Genomic DNA, 20,593 nt, shown 5'->3' with positions numbered 1-20,593 from the left:
AGCTTATGAGTTAACGGGAAGAGTGGTGTGTATATATAAAAAATATAATAAAAAAATTCCTAATGGTTATGGTTAGGCATTCGTTTTGAATGGTTAGGGTTAGGGTAAGGGACTAGGGAAACCATTATGTCATTGAAGGTCCTCACTAAGATAGCTGAACGGGCGTGTGTGTGTGAGTTCAACAGGTCAGAACATATTTCACAGCAGGATAAACAATCAATAAACAATAAAACTAGCACCAATGTTTGCAACGTTTTATTAAAAATAAACAAATAAACAGATATAAAAATAAATAAATAAACAGCAATAGATGAACAAGTCTTGCAATATTTAAACAGAAGTTACAGACTTCAAAGTCTCCTAAATGGAAGGAAACGTCAAAGCTTCACAGATCAGAGAGGACAGATCTCCCTCTGTAGCTACTTGGAAAAAAAAGCTTACCCACTAATAGCTGCTAAACGGATCCTGAACATTTTTAGGCAGATTATTAATAGTCAGATTATGACACAGTGTTTCTGTACTTGGTTGAGTGTCTGTAATTATCTGTAACTGTGGATCTCTGCAAAAATATTGTTTGTTTGTTATGAAAGGTTTCCAATAACTTTCAGTCCAGTCCAGTTTACACAGGGAATCGTGTTTGTGTTCATTAGGACACTTAACATTGACTGATGAAATATTCAACTATAAAAAAATAATATAAAAAAAACAATCCTTACTCAAGGGATGAACCAGTTCTGTGCCTACAGGCAAATTAGGCACTTTGTTACCAGCAGCCAGTCCCAAAATTGCATATGTAACCAATTTCTTTAATTAAATATATAATAATTATCAATAATGACACACTTTGTCAACGCATAAAATACTATTTATGCAACAACAATGTGATTGTGAATAAGGTGTCAGCTAAAAACATATCTCGTTAAGGGCTGCAGTCGAGGCTTTGTCATGGTTTGAAGTTGCATTTCAGTGGTGTTGGAGAACTTGTTAGAGCTGATGTAGATATGAACACAGAAAAGTATCAATGGATTTTGATCCCCTGTGTAATAGCATCTAGAAAGAGTCTGATGGGCAGCAGATACATTTTTCAGCATGACAGTGATCCCAAAACATTGCCAGTGCAGTCAAATCATACCAGGACAAGAAAACATGCAGTTGAAAAGTATTAGTCAAGGATTTGCTTTGATGACACCAAATATAGACTCTCAGCTTGTTAGAACGTTTTGGCCTAAACCCTCTATATTATATAACCAAATGTTTGTACGTTTTAATAAAAGTCTACAACTAACTCCAAATTTCCAAGCAAAATATAAAAACAGTGGTGGAGATGCTGTGCAGTACTTTTCTACTACTATTACTGCTAAGTATTATTATTTACAAAATACCGAAGGCCAAATATATTCACACACTTAGTTAAACAGTGTAGGCTTTGACACTTTAAACATATGATATATATCATCTTATGTTATTGACCTACTGAATAAAAAAACAAAACAAACAAAGTCATCACTTACAGTTCAGTCTAAGTGATATTAAAGAATATGTTTGTTTTTTAAAATCCCTACCAGGGACCCTACCTCTCAGGCTGACAGATCAGCAGGTCCTGGTTCTCAACCTGCAATTTTTTATAAAAAAAATTGGATATTGGGCAGTTTTACTCCATTTTACCATAGTGATGCTTCTCTTACCAAACATCATCATAAAAACTAAGGACATTTCAAATTTCTGCAATTACTCAGGAGGCTGGTATAAATCCTGAGTCTGCTGTTGTTTCTGTTTTCTGTAGATCAAAAGACTAACAGCAGCAACAAGAAGCACAGCAGAAACTGACAGACCAATGATCAGTCCAACAGATCCAGCCTCCTTCCCTCCATCCTCCTTCCCTCCTGCCTCTGTGTCTCCTCCTGTCTGACCTGCAGGTGAGAAACAGGTGTGAGGTGTCAGCTGTCAGGTAGGTGATGAGTGAAGAACAGAACAGAATCCATTTCCTCTTCAAACTGCTGTCAGACATTATCTACTGCACTCTGATCACATCACTCAGACCAGCTGCTTTCTACAAAGTCTCATCAACAACATCTTTAGAAACAAACATCAACAAGCAGGAAGCAGCTTCACCTCTGATCACACACACACTCAACTCTACTCACTCACCTGGAGGATCAACAACACTCAGGTAGATGATGCTGATGGGGTCACCATCCTGATTTGCTCTTTTCCTTATGTTTGTTCCTCTCATGAAGACACGACACTCATATGTTCCATTATCATTAGTCGTCACATTTTTCAGAATCAAAGACACGTCTCCATCCTTCATCTGTCTGTCCTGCAGATCCACCCGGTTCTTAAAAGATGGATGCTGGTTGACTGGATCAAATTGTTCATCTCTATAAAAAAGCACATATTCATCTTCCAGGTCAGCTCTGTTCCACTCTACACCTAAAATGATGTTGTTACTTGGAGCTCGACATGGCAGAGTGACATTCTGTCCAGACTCAGCTGTGATGATTTTTTGTTCTGAAAGAGGAAAAAAAACAGAGCAGAGAGGTTAAAGGTCAAAGTGCAACTGCTCACTTCTTCAGCAGCCAGGTGGAGTGATGAGTGTATGCACATATATTAAATTATAGTACATCCATGCACAATATACATAAAAAAAATCTTTTGTTGATGCTAAAGTACACACATGATCATTATGACAGTAAATGCTGTTAATATCACACAGTACCACTGCACCCCTAAAGAGATCTGACCTTAATGTATTCCTACTGACACAAAAGTCAGTTACAACCTTCATCACTCTATATTAACAAGATTTCGTCATACAATTAATTGTTCTGTTATTTTATTTACAGAATAAATAAAATATTTACACCACCTGCAGCACTTCCTGTAAATAACATGACTGTAATCAGAGTACAGTGGAGTAACTGAGTACACTTCCTCTTTTTTCTTTTTTATATTGTGTCAGATAAAGTCTGACAGCTTTTGGTTCTTCAGATGATAAAACACATTGAAATAATTTCATATGATGTGATTTCACAGATGAAACCAGCCAACAGTAAATCAGATGCTTCACACTAACTCCACATGACATTCATCTGTAACCAGTAAAGTGAAGCTTTAATCCTGGTTCAGATGGATTAACATGAACAATCTGTTAATCCACTGAAGCTCACAGACTTCAGTCAACCTGTCAGATTACGTAAAAGACTGAAAGACGTCATTTTAAACACTTACTGTTGTTCTGAAGGATCTCTGAAACCCTCAAACATTCTTCTGATCATCAGGATGTAAAAATTAAAATTACACTAATCCCTCTATATTAACAAGATTTCATCATACAATTAATTGTTCTGTTATTTTATTTCTCACTGCCTAGAATTTGAGTTGTGCTTTTTTTTTTTTTTTGCTGAAGCTCCCAAATCTCATATTTTGACAAAACAGGGTCAAAGTTAGTTTAATTTTAGGTCGGAAACTCAGAGGGTTGAAGGGATGCAATAAATGAGGAGATTACTGTGGATGACAGTAGCTGTGTTATATAAACATTTATACAGTGAAACATGTGCTGATAATAAGTGACCATAATGTGAGAGAAAGCAGCCTCTCATTATAAGACACTGAGTCTCTGCATGCTGCCTTTATGGAGCTACAGCTGTTTGTATACACTGAACAAAAAGCTTTGTAGCTGTATACTGACTCCTGACACTACAACACATCACACTGACACACACATTACACTTCTTTGTCTCTGTGCTGGAAACAGCACCGCTGACCAAGCGGCTAAATCCACAGACACCACCAGACCTCGTGATGCCGTCATAAACAAACAGACAATATGATTGTCTGATTCAATATGAAACTACATGTTTGGGAAGTAACATGTAAACCAGACTGATGTTTATTCCTCTTTATCTCAGAGGGAAACACCGTTTGGTTTATAAACCTCACCTGCAGAGACAAACACGAAGACACCGACAATCAGCAAAGTCGAGCAGAGCGACGCAGTTACAGCAGACATTTCCGTGTTTTTGTTTCTGCTGATCTGACTCTTCGTTTGTTCTAAAAGTCTGAGTCTGTTGATATTTTCAGTTAATAACAAAACTAGAGTTTTAAAACTGCTTACATGAGGTTAACTTTGAGGTTCAAATAAAGCTGAAACATTAGCTTTTCAGCCACTCGTTCAAACGCCACACTTTCGATCTCTCGTAAGGAAGTCGCGTTAGAGTGTCGTCTGTTGGACGCGCTGTAGGATGACCATGAATAAGTGCGTCATGACTAAAGCAGTGAAATTTAAAGCAGGTCTGAGTGTTTAACAGGTTCAGTTCTTGAATGATCTCCACAGAACAACACAATCATAACCTCATCATCAATCATCAGCTACATACTAAAGACCATCACCAGCCAAAGGACTTCAAAATGACGTCACTGTATAAAAATGTATATTGTACTATGGAGGAGGCAGCATTTAGCTGTAGCCTCCATAAAACCACAGCTGATCTGGAGAACTTTGTCCACCACCTGCAGCTGATGCAGCACTTCATCTAAATCACATGACTGTAATCAGAGTACAGTGGAGTAACTGAGTACACTTCCTCTTTTTTCTTTTTTATTTTGTGTCAGATAAAGTCTGACATCTTTTGGTTCCTCAAATGATAAAACTCATGAAATTCATTTCATATGATGTGTTTTCACAGATGAAACCAGCCAACAGTAAATCAGATGCTTCACACTAACTCCACATGACATTCATCTGTAACCAGTAAAGTGAAGCTTTAATCCTGGTTCAGATGGATTAACATGAACAATCTGTTAATCCACTGAAGCTCACAGACTTCAGTCAACCTGTCAGATTATCTAAAAGACTGAAAGACGTCATTTTAAACACTTACTGTTGTTCTGAAGGATCTCTGTAACCCTCAAACACTCTTCTCATCATCAGGATGGAAAAATTAAAATTATCCACTGAAAGATAAAAAACCCCAAAAAGTCCGGGTTCAGTATCAGCTTTTTCAGTATGTAAAAAGGGACACACTGAAGATTTATTCCACTTAATTAAAAAAAACAAGTTAAAAAAAAAAGTTAAGAAATCAAACAATAAAATGTAACAAGTTTAAAGTCTGTGTATAAAGTGACCTCTCTACCACAGAGTCACAGATCAAACTAACCCACACATCCGTGTGTCATCCTGTTTGGTACAACACACCCTTCACCTGTGTGACATCAGTGCACATAGCAACACCTTAGCAACCACATTCCTATCTTCTCCAAATCTAAGTACACACATGTGACAAACAGCTACCACGTATACAAGAAACAGTGAAGTAATAAAGAAGTGAAGTGTTGCAATAAATCAGGTAGATGTGCAGAGACAACTTCCCACTCCACTCAGTTCATGACATTAGATCAGCTCAGTCTAATGTATAAAAGTAAAAGGTTGTGATTTCCTCTAAAAGGTGTTTAGGAGCAAAACAAATGATATTACTCAAACTAAATATAAACAAATGTTACAACATATAATTTCAGATGATTCCTTAAATGAAAAGATAAAAAGCAGAAGTCAAAAATCAAGCTGATTGTTTACTCAAACTACAAAACTAGAAATACTTTATAGATGAATCTCTAACAAAGCTTCTTAAAACACACAGTGTCTATATCTGTATATACTGTTCTACCTTCATCTGTACAACGTTTCTGTCTGAGTCATTAATCACTGACATTGTCCCGCCTGACTTCCTCAGAATCATCTTAGTGTTTGTACAAAAATGTAACCAATCCATGCATTTCTTTAAAAAAGAAAAGAAAAGAGAAGATTTTGTAGCTGGGGTGATTAATTTAATTATTTAATCAATGCTCCGATTTTATCTACATCAGAGAAAGAAAGCGGTGTGTGTGTGTGTGTGTGTGTGTGTGTGTGTGTGTGTGTGTGTGTGTGTGTGTCAGTGTCAACATCCTGGTCAAACTGGTTGAGTAGTGTGTGTTTGTCATTGGCACAGACTGACCCTGTGAATCAATGACATGACCTGTGGTGTGTACAGTAAAGTACATTTATTAACACTAGAAACAAACCTGACTTTTGTCTCCTTGTTGTTTGGTGTTCATGAAATGTGTGACTATGAAGTGATTTCATGTCAAAGTGTTTTATTAGAGCTAACATAGCTGTGGTCAGCTCAGCCTGTTTAACTAATCCAAACAGTTTGAAACATTATAAAACAATTGCATGAGCACGGTACTTGTATTATTGTCATGTGATTTAGGACTGAGATCCAGCATCAATCATTTACCAGTATGCGTTTCATTAAAAGCAAAAGTAACACTCATCAGTAACTAACTACATTTACTCTAGTGAAATTCAGTAAAGTTCAACTGTTTTTTTTTTACTGTTTTTTTTTACTGTTTTTTTTTCACGTTAATTTATATTGTGGTGTGTTGGGGGAGCAGCTAGTTCTCTCCCATCATGTGCTGCTGTTTAAATGTTCTTGTTTGATTGTTTATGGTTACATTACTTTTAACTGTTATCTTGAATGTTGTGTTTATACTGCGGTTCAAAGTCACTGACAGTTATTGTTTTATAGAATGAATGCAGTACCATAAGTGAGTTCTGTTGTGCTGTTATTGACGCTCGAAGCACAGTTGAGCATCAGCAGGTACGTAATAAAAAAATCTCTTCCTGTTTGTGTTGAATCAGCAAGCTTAATCTTTCTGTGGAGCTTCTTTGTTAAGATTTCTCTCCATGCTGCAATGTTTGTTAACTATAAAAATTTCAAACTGTGGAAACTAAAAACACAAAGACCTGAAATATGGGGATCTTATGCTTTATAGGATAAAACTAAATGATTAAATCTTGAACCCTAAATAACATCAGCAACTACCGTCAACTTTATGTCAGATTTATAGAGAAAAAACAGATTTCATACCTCCAACCCCTCAGAGTGTAGCGGTCGCTTCTTTTCCTGTTTATTCCACTAAGTCGATTACAGAGACAGAAATACGATTTTAAAGACAACAGGACACATGATGAAAAAACAAAAGATTAATGGGGAGGAACAAAGTCTGACTGAGAGGAACAATTAAATATTCACTTCCTTTGTCTGGCCTGGTGGTGAGTGAATAAAAGAAAAGAAACTGTTCGTGGTCATCAAACTATCGATAAACAGGGAAACAGGAACAGTTTTGGTTTTTAACACTTGACGGCTGACGGCTGTGAGAAGCTGTGACGCTGCAGGTTCAGCAGCACCCTCTGGTGGACGATCGGCGCTGCATGTGACCATAGAGACAAATTAAATAATGAATACATGAACATTTGTCCAGCAGTTTTCATAATTCCAGTGACTTTAGAAATAATCTTTTATTTCCTTCTTTTTTTCCTGACCAATCTGTGGTGACATCATTGTTGCAAGTGTAATTGTTGTTTTCCGTCCATCCATTCTCTATGGTTACACTTATCACAGTCGCTGCTGTGCTGAGTGATAGCTTTCCTTTTCAAACCACTGGGTTTAAATCTGGGACTCTCCACCATCCATCCATCCATTCGCTTCCGCTTATCCTTTTCAGGGTCGCGGGGGGCGCTGGAGCCTATCCCAGCAGTCATTGGGCGAGAGGCAGGGTACACCCTGGACAGGTCGCCAGTCTGTCGCAGGGCCAACACACAGGGACAGACAACCATTCGCACTCACATTCACTCGCACATTTACACCTAGTGGCAATTTGGAATATCCAATTAACCTATCCCCACAAACTGCATGTCTTTGGACGGTGGGAGGAAGCCAGAGTTCCCGGAGGGAACCCACGCAAACACGGGGACAACATGCCTTCATTACTTCCAGGCTGGACTACTGTAATTCATTATTATCAGGATGTCCTAAAAACTCGCTGAAAACCCTTCAGCTAATCCAAAATGCTGCAGCAAGAGTCCTGACAGGGACTAGGAAGAGAGAGCATATTTCTCCTGTTTTGGCTTCCCTTCATTGGCTTCCTGTTAAATCCAGAATTGAATTCAAAATCCTGCTCCTCACATACAAGGTCTTAAATAATCAGGCGCCATCTTATCTTAATCTCCAAAAGTTGAATCTGTTCATCTGGACGTAGCGTTTTGTGGGAGAAACGTTTCGTCACTCATCCAAGTGACTTCTTCAGTCTCAGCTGACTGCAGGTTTCCCCAAACCTTATAAACAGTACATTTGCATAATGACTGAAACCAGCCCACTGAAGATCTTATCTTAATGACCTTGTAGTACCATATCACCCTATTAGAGCACTTCGCTCTCGCTCTGCAGGCCTACTTGCTGTCCCTAGAGTATTTAAAAGTAGAATGGGAGGGAGAGCCTTCAGTTTTCAGGCCCCTCTTCTGTGGAACCAGCTTCCAGTTTGGATTCGGGAGACAGACACTATCTCTACTTTCAAGATTAGGCTTAAAACTTTCCTTTTTGCTAAAGCATATAGTTAGGGCTGGACCAGGTGACCCTGAATCCTCCCTTAGTTATGCTGCAATAGACGTAGGCTGCCGGGGATTCCCATGATGCATTGAGTTTTTCCTTTCCAGTCACCTTTCTCACTCACTATGTGTTAATAGACCTCTCTGCATCGAATCATATCTGTTATTAATCTCTGTCTCTCTTCCACAACATGTCTTTATCCTGTTTTCCTTCTCTCACCCCAACCGGTCGCAGCAGATGGCCGCCCCTCCCTGAGCCTGGTTCTGCCAGAGGTTTCTTCCTGTTAAAAGGGAGTTTTTCCTTCCCACTGTCGCCAAAGTGCTTGCTCATAGGGGGTCATATGATATGATTGTTGGGTTTTTCTCTGTATTTATTATTGTGCGATCTACTGTACAATATAAAGCGCCTTGAGGCGGTTTTTGTTGTGATTTGGCGCTATATAAATAAAATTGAATTGAATGCAAACTCCACACAGAAAGACCCTGGCCTGATGGTGGAATTGAACTCATGACCTTCTTGCTGTGCGGCAACAGTGCTAACCACCATGCCACCGTGCTGCCGACTCTCTGCCATTTGACCTTAAAACTGAAGAAGCTTCTCGGATGAGAGGTGAAACGTCTTCAAGCAACTTAAAGAAGTCCAGACGCTTTTCTTTCCAAACTCTTAAGACAACGATGATCTGGATGACTGAGAACCTTCACAGACATCTTTTCTTTTCTTGTGAATATAACTTATGTCTATCATCACCATATTAAATATTTCTGTTCAGTCAGTGCAAATCTACTGTGTTATTTTTGTGCACTCATTGTGTTTCTGTCATCAGTCAATCAGCCTATTTCTGTTGCTTTTTTAGGATTATTTAGATTATTTAAATTACTGTTTTTGTATCATTGTTATGATTGGATAGATATTAGAGTTTTCAATTTCATTTACCACAGATAAAAACATCCATAATAACTTTATATCTAACTCTATCTAAGAAACGATAGACCTAACAATAAGACAACACTGTCATCATGAGGGTAAACTGGAACATTGCTCTCAATAATTAAACCATCAGTGGCAATCCAACCACCAAAAAGCCAATTGAGGGAATTTGAAGTCATTTCCAACTCTGGTCCGCCATGGCCAGAACTTTTAACACTTTATTTATTATCTATATCTTAAAAGCAGCAACAAAAACAGAGTGAAAAAAACACATGACATGACCATCAGAACAACCCCCCCCAAGGAATATCTGATCTCTGACCTCGAATTGCAAAGTATTCCAAAACACTGGAGTCACAAACACTGTCTTCCACATATATTTTCAAATCAGCTGTTATTCATCAGGAGAGATGGGCAGTACACAGCCACTGTAAAGAGAAATTCACAGAGAAACTCGCGGATTCTTCCACTGAAATGACCTCTGCGGCACACCTGCTGGATTGACACACCTGACACACCAGGGCAAACCTCCGCCTGCCCCACACCTGCTAAACACGTGAAAATAGAGCAACAGGACCACCGAGTCTTTGATTTTATTTATTTTCTGCTGTGTTTTATTTGCATCTATTTGAAAGAGAGAGTGTAAACTAAAAATAAAATAAAATATTTTATTTTATGTGCTGGAATGTGCAAAAATAAGTTTAAATGTTCTTTTGTCATGATCCTGGGTCATTTTGACCCAGTGTTCTTAGTTTTCCTGTGGTTTTATATTTTGTTCTTTGTGTTCATAGGATTGTTTGGTTTGGTATTTGGATTCCCCCCGTGTCCGTGCTTGTATTGTGGTGTTTGTTCTGGTACCATGTTCCATCCTTTGTGTTCTGTACTCTCCTCATCCCCTCGTGTATTCCTTCTTGTTCTCTGCCTCTCTCTGTGCTCCTCTCTGTGTACTCTGTGTTGTGTTTAAGGTCCACATCTTAGTGTCTGTATTTTCAGTTTCGTGTCCTCCCCGCTCTGTCATAGGTGATTGTCCTCAGCTGTGTTCTCCGTGTGTTCCCACTTCCCTCATTAAACCTCTGTGTATTTATGTGCCTGTCTTCTCAATTCAGTGTCGCTTCGTCAATGTCTCCTCCCGAACCTGTGTGCCTCCCTGTGTTCCCTCGGTCCTCAGTTTAGTTCTCCCAGTTTAGTTTTGTTACTTTGTCAGTCCTGCAATAAAGCAGCATTTTTGAGTTCCACTTCAGTCTCTGTGAGTTTTGCATTTGTGTCTCACTACAGCTGAGGTGAGGAAAACTCTACGCAGAGTCAACCCACGTAAAGCTGCTGGTCCAGACAACATCCCAGGCAGAGTGCTCAGAGAATGTGCTGAACAGCTGGCAGATGTTCTCACCGACATCTTCAACATCTCTCTGAGCAGTGCCGTCGTTCCCACGTGCTTCAAGGCCACCACCATCGTCCCCGTGCCCAAGAAGTCTTCTGTGTCCTGTCTCAATGACTACCGTCCTGTTGCACTTACACCCACCATCATGAAGTGCTTCGAGCGGCTCATCATGAGACACATCAAGACCCTGCTGCCCCCCTCACTGGACCCACTGCAATTTGCATACCGCCATAACCGCTCAACGGATGACGCCATCTCCACTGCACTCCATCTTGCCCTCACACACTTGGACAAGAAGGACACACATGTTCGAATGCTGTACATAGATTTCAGCTCAGCATTCAACACGATCATCCCCCAACAACTGATCGGAAAGCTGAGCCTGTTAGGCCTGAACACCTCCCTCTGCAACTGGATCCTGGACTTTCTGACCGGAAGGCCTCAGTCAGTACGGATCGGAAACTGCACCTCCAGCACCACCACACTGAGCACTGGGGCCCCACAAGGCTGTGTGCTCAGTCCTCTGCTGTTCACACTGCTGACTCATGACTGTGTAGCAACACACAGTTCAAATCACATCATTAAGTTCGCTGATGACACGACCGTGGTGGGTCTCATTAGCAAGAACGACGAGTCAGCGTACAGAGAGGAAGTGCAGAGGCTAACGGACTGGTGTAAAGACAACAACCTGTCTCTGAATGTTGACAAGACAAAAGAGATGGTTGTTGACTTTAGGAGGACACGAGGCGACCCCTCACCGCTGAGCATCAACGGCTCCTCTGTGGAGATCGTCGACAGCACCAAATTCCTGGGCGTTCACCTGGAGAAAGACCTCGGATGGTCCCTCAACACCAGCTTCCTGCACAAGAAAGCCCAACAGCGTCTCTTCTTCCTGAGAAGACTGAGAAAGGCCCAACTTCCACCACCGATCCTGACCACCTTCTATAGAGGCACTATTGAGAGCATTCTGAGCAGCTGTATCACTGCCTGGTTTGGGAACTGTGCCATATCGGACCGCAAGACCCTACAGCGGATAGTGGGAACAGCAGAGAAGATCATCGGAGTCTCTCTCCCCTCTATTAAGGACATCTACACCACACGCTGCATCCGCAAAGCCACCAGCATTGTGGTTGATTGAACACACCCCTCTCACACACTCTTCACACTCCTGCCATCTGGAAAAAGGTACCAAAGCATTAGGGCACACACATCCAGACTGTGCAACAGCTTCTTCCCACAAGCCATCCGTCTCCTCAACAAAAAGGAACTGGACTGATAAACACACACACACACACACACACACACACACACACACACACACACACACACACACTCTATCACTCAGCTCAACTCAACTACCTCAAAGCATTGAGACTGGACTTGCACATCAATCTGAAAATGCTCTTTTTTGCACAATAATTTTTATGTTTACTGTTCCTGCACTACCTACATACCAAGTATGTTTACGGTTTCTAAAAACATCTTTGCACTACTTACCTAGTTAGAATAGTTAGTTTTAGTTAGATAGTTAGTTTTTGTTAATTTATGTTGTAATTTATGCTAGGTCAGTCTGCCCTGTCTCGAGCTAGCTAGTTTAGTAATTTTCTGTTAATTTATGTTGTAAATTTATGTTGCATGTAGCACCTTGGCCCTGGAGGAACGCTGTTTCACCTCACTGTGTACAACTGTATATAGCTGAAGTGACAATAAAAGCCAACTTGAACTTGAACTTGAACTTGAACTTGATTTGGGTCCTCATCTGCCTCCACACAGCGTGTTCCTGATATCTTCCAGTCAGAGAATTTTGCATATAATTTAATTTTTGCTTGATGCATGAAGTTAAAAGATTAAAACTAATAAAAATAGTTTTAAATAGATACTTTTCCATTTGATTACATTTTGTATGATGGATTATGCAGAAACAGTAGAATTGGGCTGAAAGATCTATCACTTTATTACCTATTCAGGTTGTAAATCGTGTTTTAAAAAGTAACTAAGTAACTAAATACTTTTGAAAATAAGTTATCGGTAAAGTAACAGTATTACTTTTGGGGGGAAGTAATCAGTAATTAGTTACTGATTACTTTTTTTAAGTCACTTGACCAACACTGTTCATCAGCCATCTTTTCTGTTACACATAGCTGATGTTATGGGACATTTTAGTTAACCCTCACATTTTGGATGTAGGTGGTTAGAACCTCAATATATGATTTTTTTTGTATTACCTTTGCATGCTTAGATGAAATATGTGTATATGTCAGAATGACCTTGTGAAAAACTCCTTAGCTAGGCCTAACGACGTTATCTGCTGTTTTGCTCAGAAAGATGAAACATAGTGTTTAGCCTAATTGTTGAATGTTGTCATTGTGTTCCTTAAATCTGTAAGGTCTTAGTAAGGTCTATAGCAGGGGTGCCCAATCCCGGTCCTCGAGAGCTACCGTCCTGCAGCTTTTAGATGCATCCTTGTTCCCACACACCTGAATCAAATGAATGGCTTGTTATCAGGCCTTTGCCAAACATGATGGCATGCTGAAGAGGTCATCAAACCATTTGATTCAGCTGTGTTGGAGTAGGGATGCATCTAAAAGCTGCAGGACGGTAGCTCTCGAGGACCGGGATTGGGCACCCCTGGTCTATAGGATCAAGACATTGCTTTGTCTCTGACCACCTCTCCATCCACTGTGTGCTGGGGGTGGTTTTCAATCAATAAATCAATCAATCAATCAAAATGTATTTATATAACACACTTTAAAGACCGAAGTACACCAACGTGCTTTCCAGTAAAACCATGATACAAATAAAATCAAATATAAATTACAGATATAAAATATAAAATAATTACGTCATCTAAATGCAAAACCAGATATAAATTACCCTAATTAGCCTTGAATGCCAGGTTAAACAAGTACGTTTTTAGACGTGATTTAAAAGATTGAATAGAATCTGATGCACAAATGTGAAAAGGAAGAATATTCCATACCCTGGATGCAGCAACAGCAAAGGTGTGGCCTCCTCTGGTCTTCAGCCGGGACCTAGGTTGCACTAAGAGCAGTTGGCCCAATGATGTAAGAGCTCTCTTAGGCCTATATAGACAGAGGAGATCGGCTAAGTAATCAGGTGCCATATTATTTAGGATTTTATAAGTAAACAATAAAATTTTAAAATCAATTCGATATTTAATAGGAAGCCAATGTAAGTTGGCCAGAACAGGGGTGATAGAATCATACTTAGTGCCAGTTAAGAGACGTGCTGCAGCATTTTGGACCAACTGCAATCGCTAAAGGAGGGAAGATTGGAGGCCCAAGTAGAGAAAATTACAATAATCTAGTCTTGAAGTGATGAAAGCAGGAAAGAGTTTCTCCAGGTCTTTGCGCAGTATATAATAGTTTAGCCTTAGAAATTAGGCATTGTTGGTGAAAGCTGGTTTTTACCACAGAAGAAACCTGTTTATCTAGTTTGAATGAACTATCCATGAAAACTATCCTAGCAGCATGAGTGAGGTGATTAGCAACAGGCCCGAGTGTACCAGTCAGTTGTCTCAGAGGCATATTTCTATCAAAAACAATAATTTCTGTCTTCTTTTCATTTAAAGTAAGAGAATTAACCAGTCTTTGACATCCCTCAGACAATCAAACAGAGGATGTAGGGAAGCTGAAACACCCCCATTTAAGTAGAGGTAGATTTGAATATCATCAGCATAGCAGTGAAAAGAGACATTATGTTTTTTTCAAAAATGGAGCCCAAGGGCAGCATGTACAGAGACACACAGGACCCATACCGAGCCCTACTGAGCATTGTATTTAGTGCATCCTTAATGATACGAGAAGGAATAATGTCATGCAAAGAATTTGAGCTTTTCAGGTTATTAATTATTTCCTTTAAAGTCGAGAACGACACAGGTTCAAACTGTTGAAAAACAGTTGAACATTCGGGAACTGGAGCTTGATTTACTACAAGAGAATGTGGGGCCCTTAACACTGAGAATTTATCTATTAAATGATTTAGAAGTTTTTTGCAGAGGGCCGGGGAGGCATCCATCGAAACATCAGAGCAAGGATTAACCACTGAGTTAAAGATTTTAAACAGAACTCGAGGATTGTGACTATTAGTTGCAATGATGTTCGACAAAAAAGAAGTTTTTGCCATTTTGGCAGCCTTCTGAAATTTAGACTGGCTCATATGCAGAATGTCAAGGGACACCTGAAGTTGATGTTTTTTCATCTCCTCTCAGCTCAACGACATTCACGCCTAAGAGCGAGGGTGGATTCATTTAGCCAGAGTTGGCGAGAGGTTTACGGCGTTTAGTCTTTACTGGAGCCACAGTTTCCAAAATAGAAGAGCATGTAGAAATAAAAGAGTTGACTACGCCATCAACCGAGAGAGGTGCATTACTAATGTCATCATAACAGACAGAGTTAGCAAAGGCCGCAGAGAAATGGGCAACAGTCTCAGAATTAATCAGACGTGATAGGCACAGTGGACCCTCAGAGTTCAGTTCCTTGTTGCATAACTGAACATCAGTTATCACAGACACATCCCTTGTGAAGATTCTGTTTGATGTTGCTTCCTGCTTTTATGACCCTTTTGGTGAGCACACACACACACACACACACACACATTCTCACAGGCATGCACAACAAGTTCAACACACAAGTTCTTGCACATGTATACAGGTGCTTACACACACACCAATAGTGCCTTGTCTTTGTAACCAAGAGGGGTCTTACGAGAGGAGGTGCTTTTGCTGTGATGTGTATTGTAACAGTTTGTCAATAGAAAGGCTAAGAGGACTGCTGCTCTTTGAAGGATTTCAGTTTGGAGTCAGGTGTTCTGTTATGTCTTGTGTTTTTCATGATGAATAAGTCTCTAAACTAGCGGGGTATGTGGAAACACAGACCCAACATTTATTAAGGGCCGGTGCTGACCTGGGAAAAGATAGTGGGATTCTTCTTTGTTCAGCAACAGCCCAGGTTGGACAAAGAACTGTTGAGTTTGTACGATGTTATAAAAGGGGCGCTGTGATGCCCCAAGGTTAGAACGCTCATTACTGCGAACCTGGGATGTTTTGTTATGTTTGTCCGTTCTCCTGCATGCAGCAATAATTAAATTGACCACAACTTTTTCTGTGTTGCAGACTTTATTACAGAAAACTTCCATTACACTGATAGACATCTCTGTGTCATTAGTCAGTTGACTGGTTTTAAATCAGCTCTAAAGAATTTTACTTTCAATCGTGTTGATCCAGGATAACAACACTGCCATCATGAGTTCAAACTGGAAAATTACAATTAGAACTGTGCAGAGACACCCTGATGACTGACTGGATCATTATTATTCAATTTTTATATCCTATTAACATCATTCTAAAAGGTGTTTTTATGCATTTTGTTGTTGCTTTTTCATTTATTTGATTCAGTGTCTAAAATTTAACTATCAGACAACACTGCACCATGAGATGCCAGTGTTGTCTCAGACTGCAACATTACAACTGAAGCTGTGCAGACACACTGATGACCAACTGGAACACTATGATTCACATATTAAATTAAATCCATCCCCTCGCATGGTTTATATATGGCCACTAGAGGGAGATGGTTTACTTTATATATTAACATGGATACAAGCAGATAATCAGTACTTCCATGGTGTATTAAAAAAATAATAAAACTTTTTTGTTGCGTTATACTGAATTTGAAGTGATGGCAATAAACTGCACTCTTACCACAAACAAAGCAGTTTTTGGTAAGAGTTGGATGCATTGATTGATTTTGATGATTTTGCTGCAAAATGCAAAACAATAAAAAAATGTTTTATCATTTTGTGGATCTCCTTTGGTCTGAGGTGCTGGGGGATCAGTTAGAGACCAGCAGCTGGACGTCAGTGGTTGGACTGGTGGACTACTTCAGTGAAGAGTAGACGACGTCTGGCTCTGGTTTAAAGTCTGAACACAAACACACACAGTTCAAACAACAGGAAACATGATTACACAAGTTTTGGACGTCTTGATTGAACTCAAATCTCCACCTCTTTGCGACTGACAAACTGTTGGATGTCAGAGGTTTGAGGAAAAAAAAAAAAGCCTCAACAACAAATGAGTTAGTGAATTAAAGGAAAACATAATTTGTTTTCCTTATTAGCAAAGTAGAGCTAGAAAAATAATCAATACATGTTTTTAAAAGCTGCTGCATGTGCTGTATACATGTTCAAAATTTGATATAAAAATTTAAACTGGAAACTTGCAACTTCTGACTTCAGCTGGAATACACTGATGTGGTTTGGTTGATGATGACGGTTGGAAACAGGGTGAGTAGCTAACTTGTCTGTGTCCAACATTAAAGATCCAACCTGATATCATGGCAAAGTGTGTAATAGACACTGCGACCCACTGTGTCTATTTCACGCTTTGCCTCTCCAAAACATAAAATGGGCACGCAAGCAGACGTTGCATTACCAGCGAGGGCGAGATAAAATATTTAAAGGCCAGAAATCAGTAGCGAACAAATAATGTATAAACTACATTTCAGGGTATTTAGTTGCATAGTTGTCTATTTGAAAAGGACAAGCATGTCTATTACATATTTTGCCGTAATACTGGGCTGAAGAGCAGCTGTACCTGGGCCTCCTTGTTCTGATGGTTGTTTGTCCATAACTGACGTCTTCAGTTCTCACTGCTGAGTAGACCACAGCTGAATAAATGTCTGCAGAGTAAACTATTGAAATCACTGCAGGTACAACAGTTTAGATGTTATTATACAGGAGCTAAAGATGGCTGAAATTTTTTTTATAATTTGTAATCTTGCATCAAAAAGACAGAAAATAATGATTTTTAGCTCATGAAGACCAGAAAATTTGTCCTGCACATGAGCCTCTGTGAGTTCTCAGTGGATTTTAGTTCTTATTAGTTTGCACAAAAATGCATTACTTTACAATAATGACAACTTTAATGATGTTCTGTGTTTTCGAGTTTTTTCATCTTAACACCTCTGCTGAGAAACACTGAGTGACCACAAAGAACTGGAGGCTGTTTCTGAGAAAGATGCAGGTGGACGACCACAAAGCTGACACTTGTTCCACTGCAGACTGACACTCTTCACCACAGAGCACAAAGCAACATGTTCTCACAACATGAACACTGTTGTAAGACTAACCATTAATGCCTCGGTGAGAACATTCACAGAGGCAATAAACTATAAACAAATGTGTATTAAAACTCAGACAGCAAACACAGTCAGAGCTGCTTTGAACACCTAAAGCTCACTTACAACACTGATAATGTTTTGTAGGCCAGAAAGTCAGAACACACACGAGTCTGAGCCGACACCATCAGTTAAAGTCAAACTGGGCCTAAAGGAAAACTGCAGTTGTGTCACATTTGAACCAAATATACATTTCATATATGAAGCAATCATAACTGTTGCATATGTAAGTGATAATTCTGCGACATAGAGGTGAAATATGTCACATGTTCATCAGAAGATTAAACAAACCAACTCTCCCATTGGTTTATATGATGAACACAGTAATGCAACATGAACAGCACTGACCTCTAGGTTCACTATGACACTATGACAACAGTGAGATGACGCTTATGAAGAGCCAGAGTCACATGTTTCCTGTTTCAGCTGTTGACTGGCTGTTTGGGAGCAGAGTTTATTTGCTTACTAGGTGCATTTTACTAACAGACCTTTGACCTCACATTCAGTGGTGATGACGCCAGGCAACCAGAAAAAGAAAACAACATTACCTCTTCTTGGTTTGATTGGCTGTTGTGGATGATTTGATATTTTGATGGTACTGTGTATGATCTCATCTTCTCCATCTTCTTCTTGCAAAAGATAGAAAATGGAGAATAACATATATTAAATATCTAAACAGATAGATGTTTAAGAACGTTGTTACTGAGATCATGATGAATGTGAACTTTATTCTACTAAACAAACTCAGACATGAAAGATCAGGAAGTCTGAGTCTCACCTTCAGGTTTCCTGTGAACACATCGTCTCCCCAGCAGGACCAGTAACACCAGTAGAACCACAACACAGACTGATCCAACACATGACAACACAGAGAGAACAGGTGGAGGTGTGGATGTAGGTGGAGGTGTGGTGGTGTGTTTGTCTAAAATAAAGCAAACACAGTCATTAAGTTGTCGTCACATTGTGAATGTTGAAAGCTGCAGAAACACAGACAGGTGAGTGTGTCACCTGTGACAGTGATCCAGCTGGATGGAGACTCTCCATGACCGCTGATGTCACACTTGTAGAGGCCTTCATCAGACCTGGAAACATGCTGGATGGTCATGTGACCTGTAGGCTGCTTCCTGATGAGGGAGCCATCTTTATAGAAAGCAGCTGGGAGGTTGGAGGGAGTGGTCTTTGTTTTACAGAGCAGAGTGACGTCATCTCCCTCCATCACAGGGAGGACAGGACTCTGCAGGATCACTGATCCACCTCAACACAGAGACAAACTACAGCATTTCATCCATTTACACACAGCTTCATCAACACTAACTCCACACACTCAGCTTACCAGTGAGGACGGTCAGGTTAACCATGTTACTGATGGGACCCTCTCTGGACTCACACCAGTAAACTCCACTGTCATGAGGTTTTGTTATACTGATGTTACAGGAAGAACCAACTACCTCTCCCCACCCATCTCCACACTGAGTCCTCTGTCGTTTGCTTGTGTTTCTCCTCAGAGTCCATCCAGCAGAGCTGTCGTCCTCCTCACAGCTCAGAGACACAAAGTCTCCTTTAAAGAACTGCGAGCTGCTGGGACTCACAGTCAGACCAGCTGTGAGGGTTAAATGAAAAACTGATGATCTGTTAGACTTTTGTCAGAACAATGGCATAATTATTACCTCATTTTTTCAGTTTTATATGAGATGAGATAGCCTTTATTTGTCAGTTGCAGTTGCCTGCAACCGAGATGACAGACCTTGCCGACCGTACATACAATACACAAACATCACATTGGGGAGACAGGTCAGGCCAGGTAGCAAGGGGAAAAAACATTGAAATGTGTAACACAAAATGATAATACAGGAATGCACAGATATTAACACACCATAGCACAATAAATACAGACAAGCAACATGGGAGAATATTCAAGTGTGTACAGCTGATCTGGGACCGCTGCAATCTTCGATTGCGCCTCCAACTCCGGTGTCCACATCGGATGGGAGGTAAGCATTGGAGGAGGCGTTGGATCTGGGTAGGGAGGGTGATGGATGAGTGAATGCTTAACAGTTTATATGTATGTGTGTGCGTGTCCATAGTTCAGCTGAGACAGTGTCCTTCGCCCTGCCAGGCTTAGTAAAAAGTCTTCCAGCCAACCCAGGTGGCCTTGCATAGAATGGGAAGAACAGTTTAATCACAGTCGTTATCAGGGTGTTGTTGTTCAGCTCCAGCCTTTAGCCCACACCTGGCACCAAAGGGATATCCGTATTATGATTTTTCTTTTGCAAACAACTCATGAGAATTTCAAAGCTGTTCTTTAACACTCCGACACTGGTCTCTCAATCTCCCGTTCGAGAGCCGTGAGCTTCTCCATGATGTTATCAAACTTGCGCTCTGTGATGTTGTCATTCTTGTGCTCAAAGAGCCGATTCTGAGACTTCACGACCGCAGTGAGCTGCTCCAAGATGTGATCCAACTTTTGCTCAGAGGTGTTATCCTGAGTATTCACAGCAGCCATAAGCTTCTCCAAGATCTTAACCATGCTGCACTCAATGAGCCCATTTTGAGAAACTCACGCCTCGTCCCATCGTTTCAATTCCAGCGGGCAGCCTTGGGGGGGTTTGAACAGCTGGTTCCGCTCTCTTAATTCTCCAATAAGCCAGGGCCAAGCCAGCTCCGAT

The 20,593-nt window shown here is 40.2% G+C and overlaps 1 protein-coding gene and 1 long non-coding RNA gene across 2 annotated transcripts; both read right to left on the bottom strand.

Annotated features, from left to right (window-relative positions):
- Positions 1 to 248: 248 nt before the first annotated feature.
- On the bottom strand, positions 249 to 4,331 carry LOC120437484 (programmed cell death 1 ligand 1-like). Its single transcript, XM_039608074.1, has 3 exons — positions 3,943 to 4,331; positions 2,149 to 2,511; positions 249 to 1,910 (listed from the first exon to the last, which is right to left on the bottom strand). The coding sequence occupies exons 1-3, from the start codon at positions 4,010 to 4,012 to the stop codon at positions 1,729 to 1,731; spliced, it is 615 nt and encodes a 204-aa protein (XP_039464008.1). The 5' UTR covers positions 4,013 to 4,331; the 3' UTR covers positions 249 to 1,728.
- An 11,556-nt stretch (positions 4,332 to 15,887) lies between these two features.
- On the bottom strand, positions 15,888 to 18,739 carry LOC120437490. Its single transcript, XR_005611166.1, has 4 exons — positions 18,706 to 18,739; positions 18,476 to 18,553; positions 17,345 to 17,429; positions 15,888 to 16,672 (listed from the first exon to the last, which is right to left on the bottom strand). It is a non-coding gene; the product is annotated as an uncharacterized LOC120437490 (long non-coding RNA).
- Positions 18,740 to 20,593: the final 1,854 nt, after the last annotated feature.

This window comes from Oreochromis aureus, linkage group 3 (assembly GCF_013358895.1).
Source record: "Oreochromis aureus strain Israel breed Guangdong linkage group 3, ZZ_aureus, whole genome shotgun sequence".
In the NCBI taxonomy this organism is placed as follows: domain Eukaryota; kingdom Metazoa; phylum Chordata; class Actinopteri; order Cichliformes; family Cichlidae; genus Oreochromis; species Oreochromis aureus.
The sequence above is the reverse complement of the archived record's forward strand: the minus strand, read 5'-3'. Positions and strand labels throughout refer to the sequence as shown.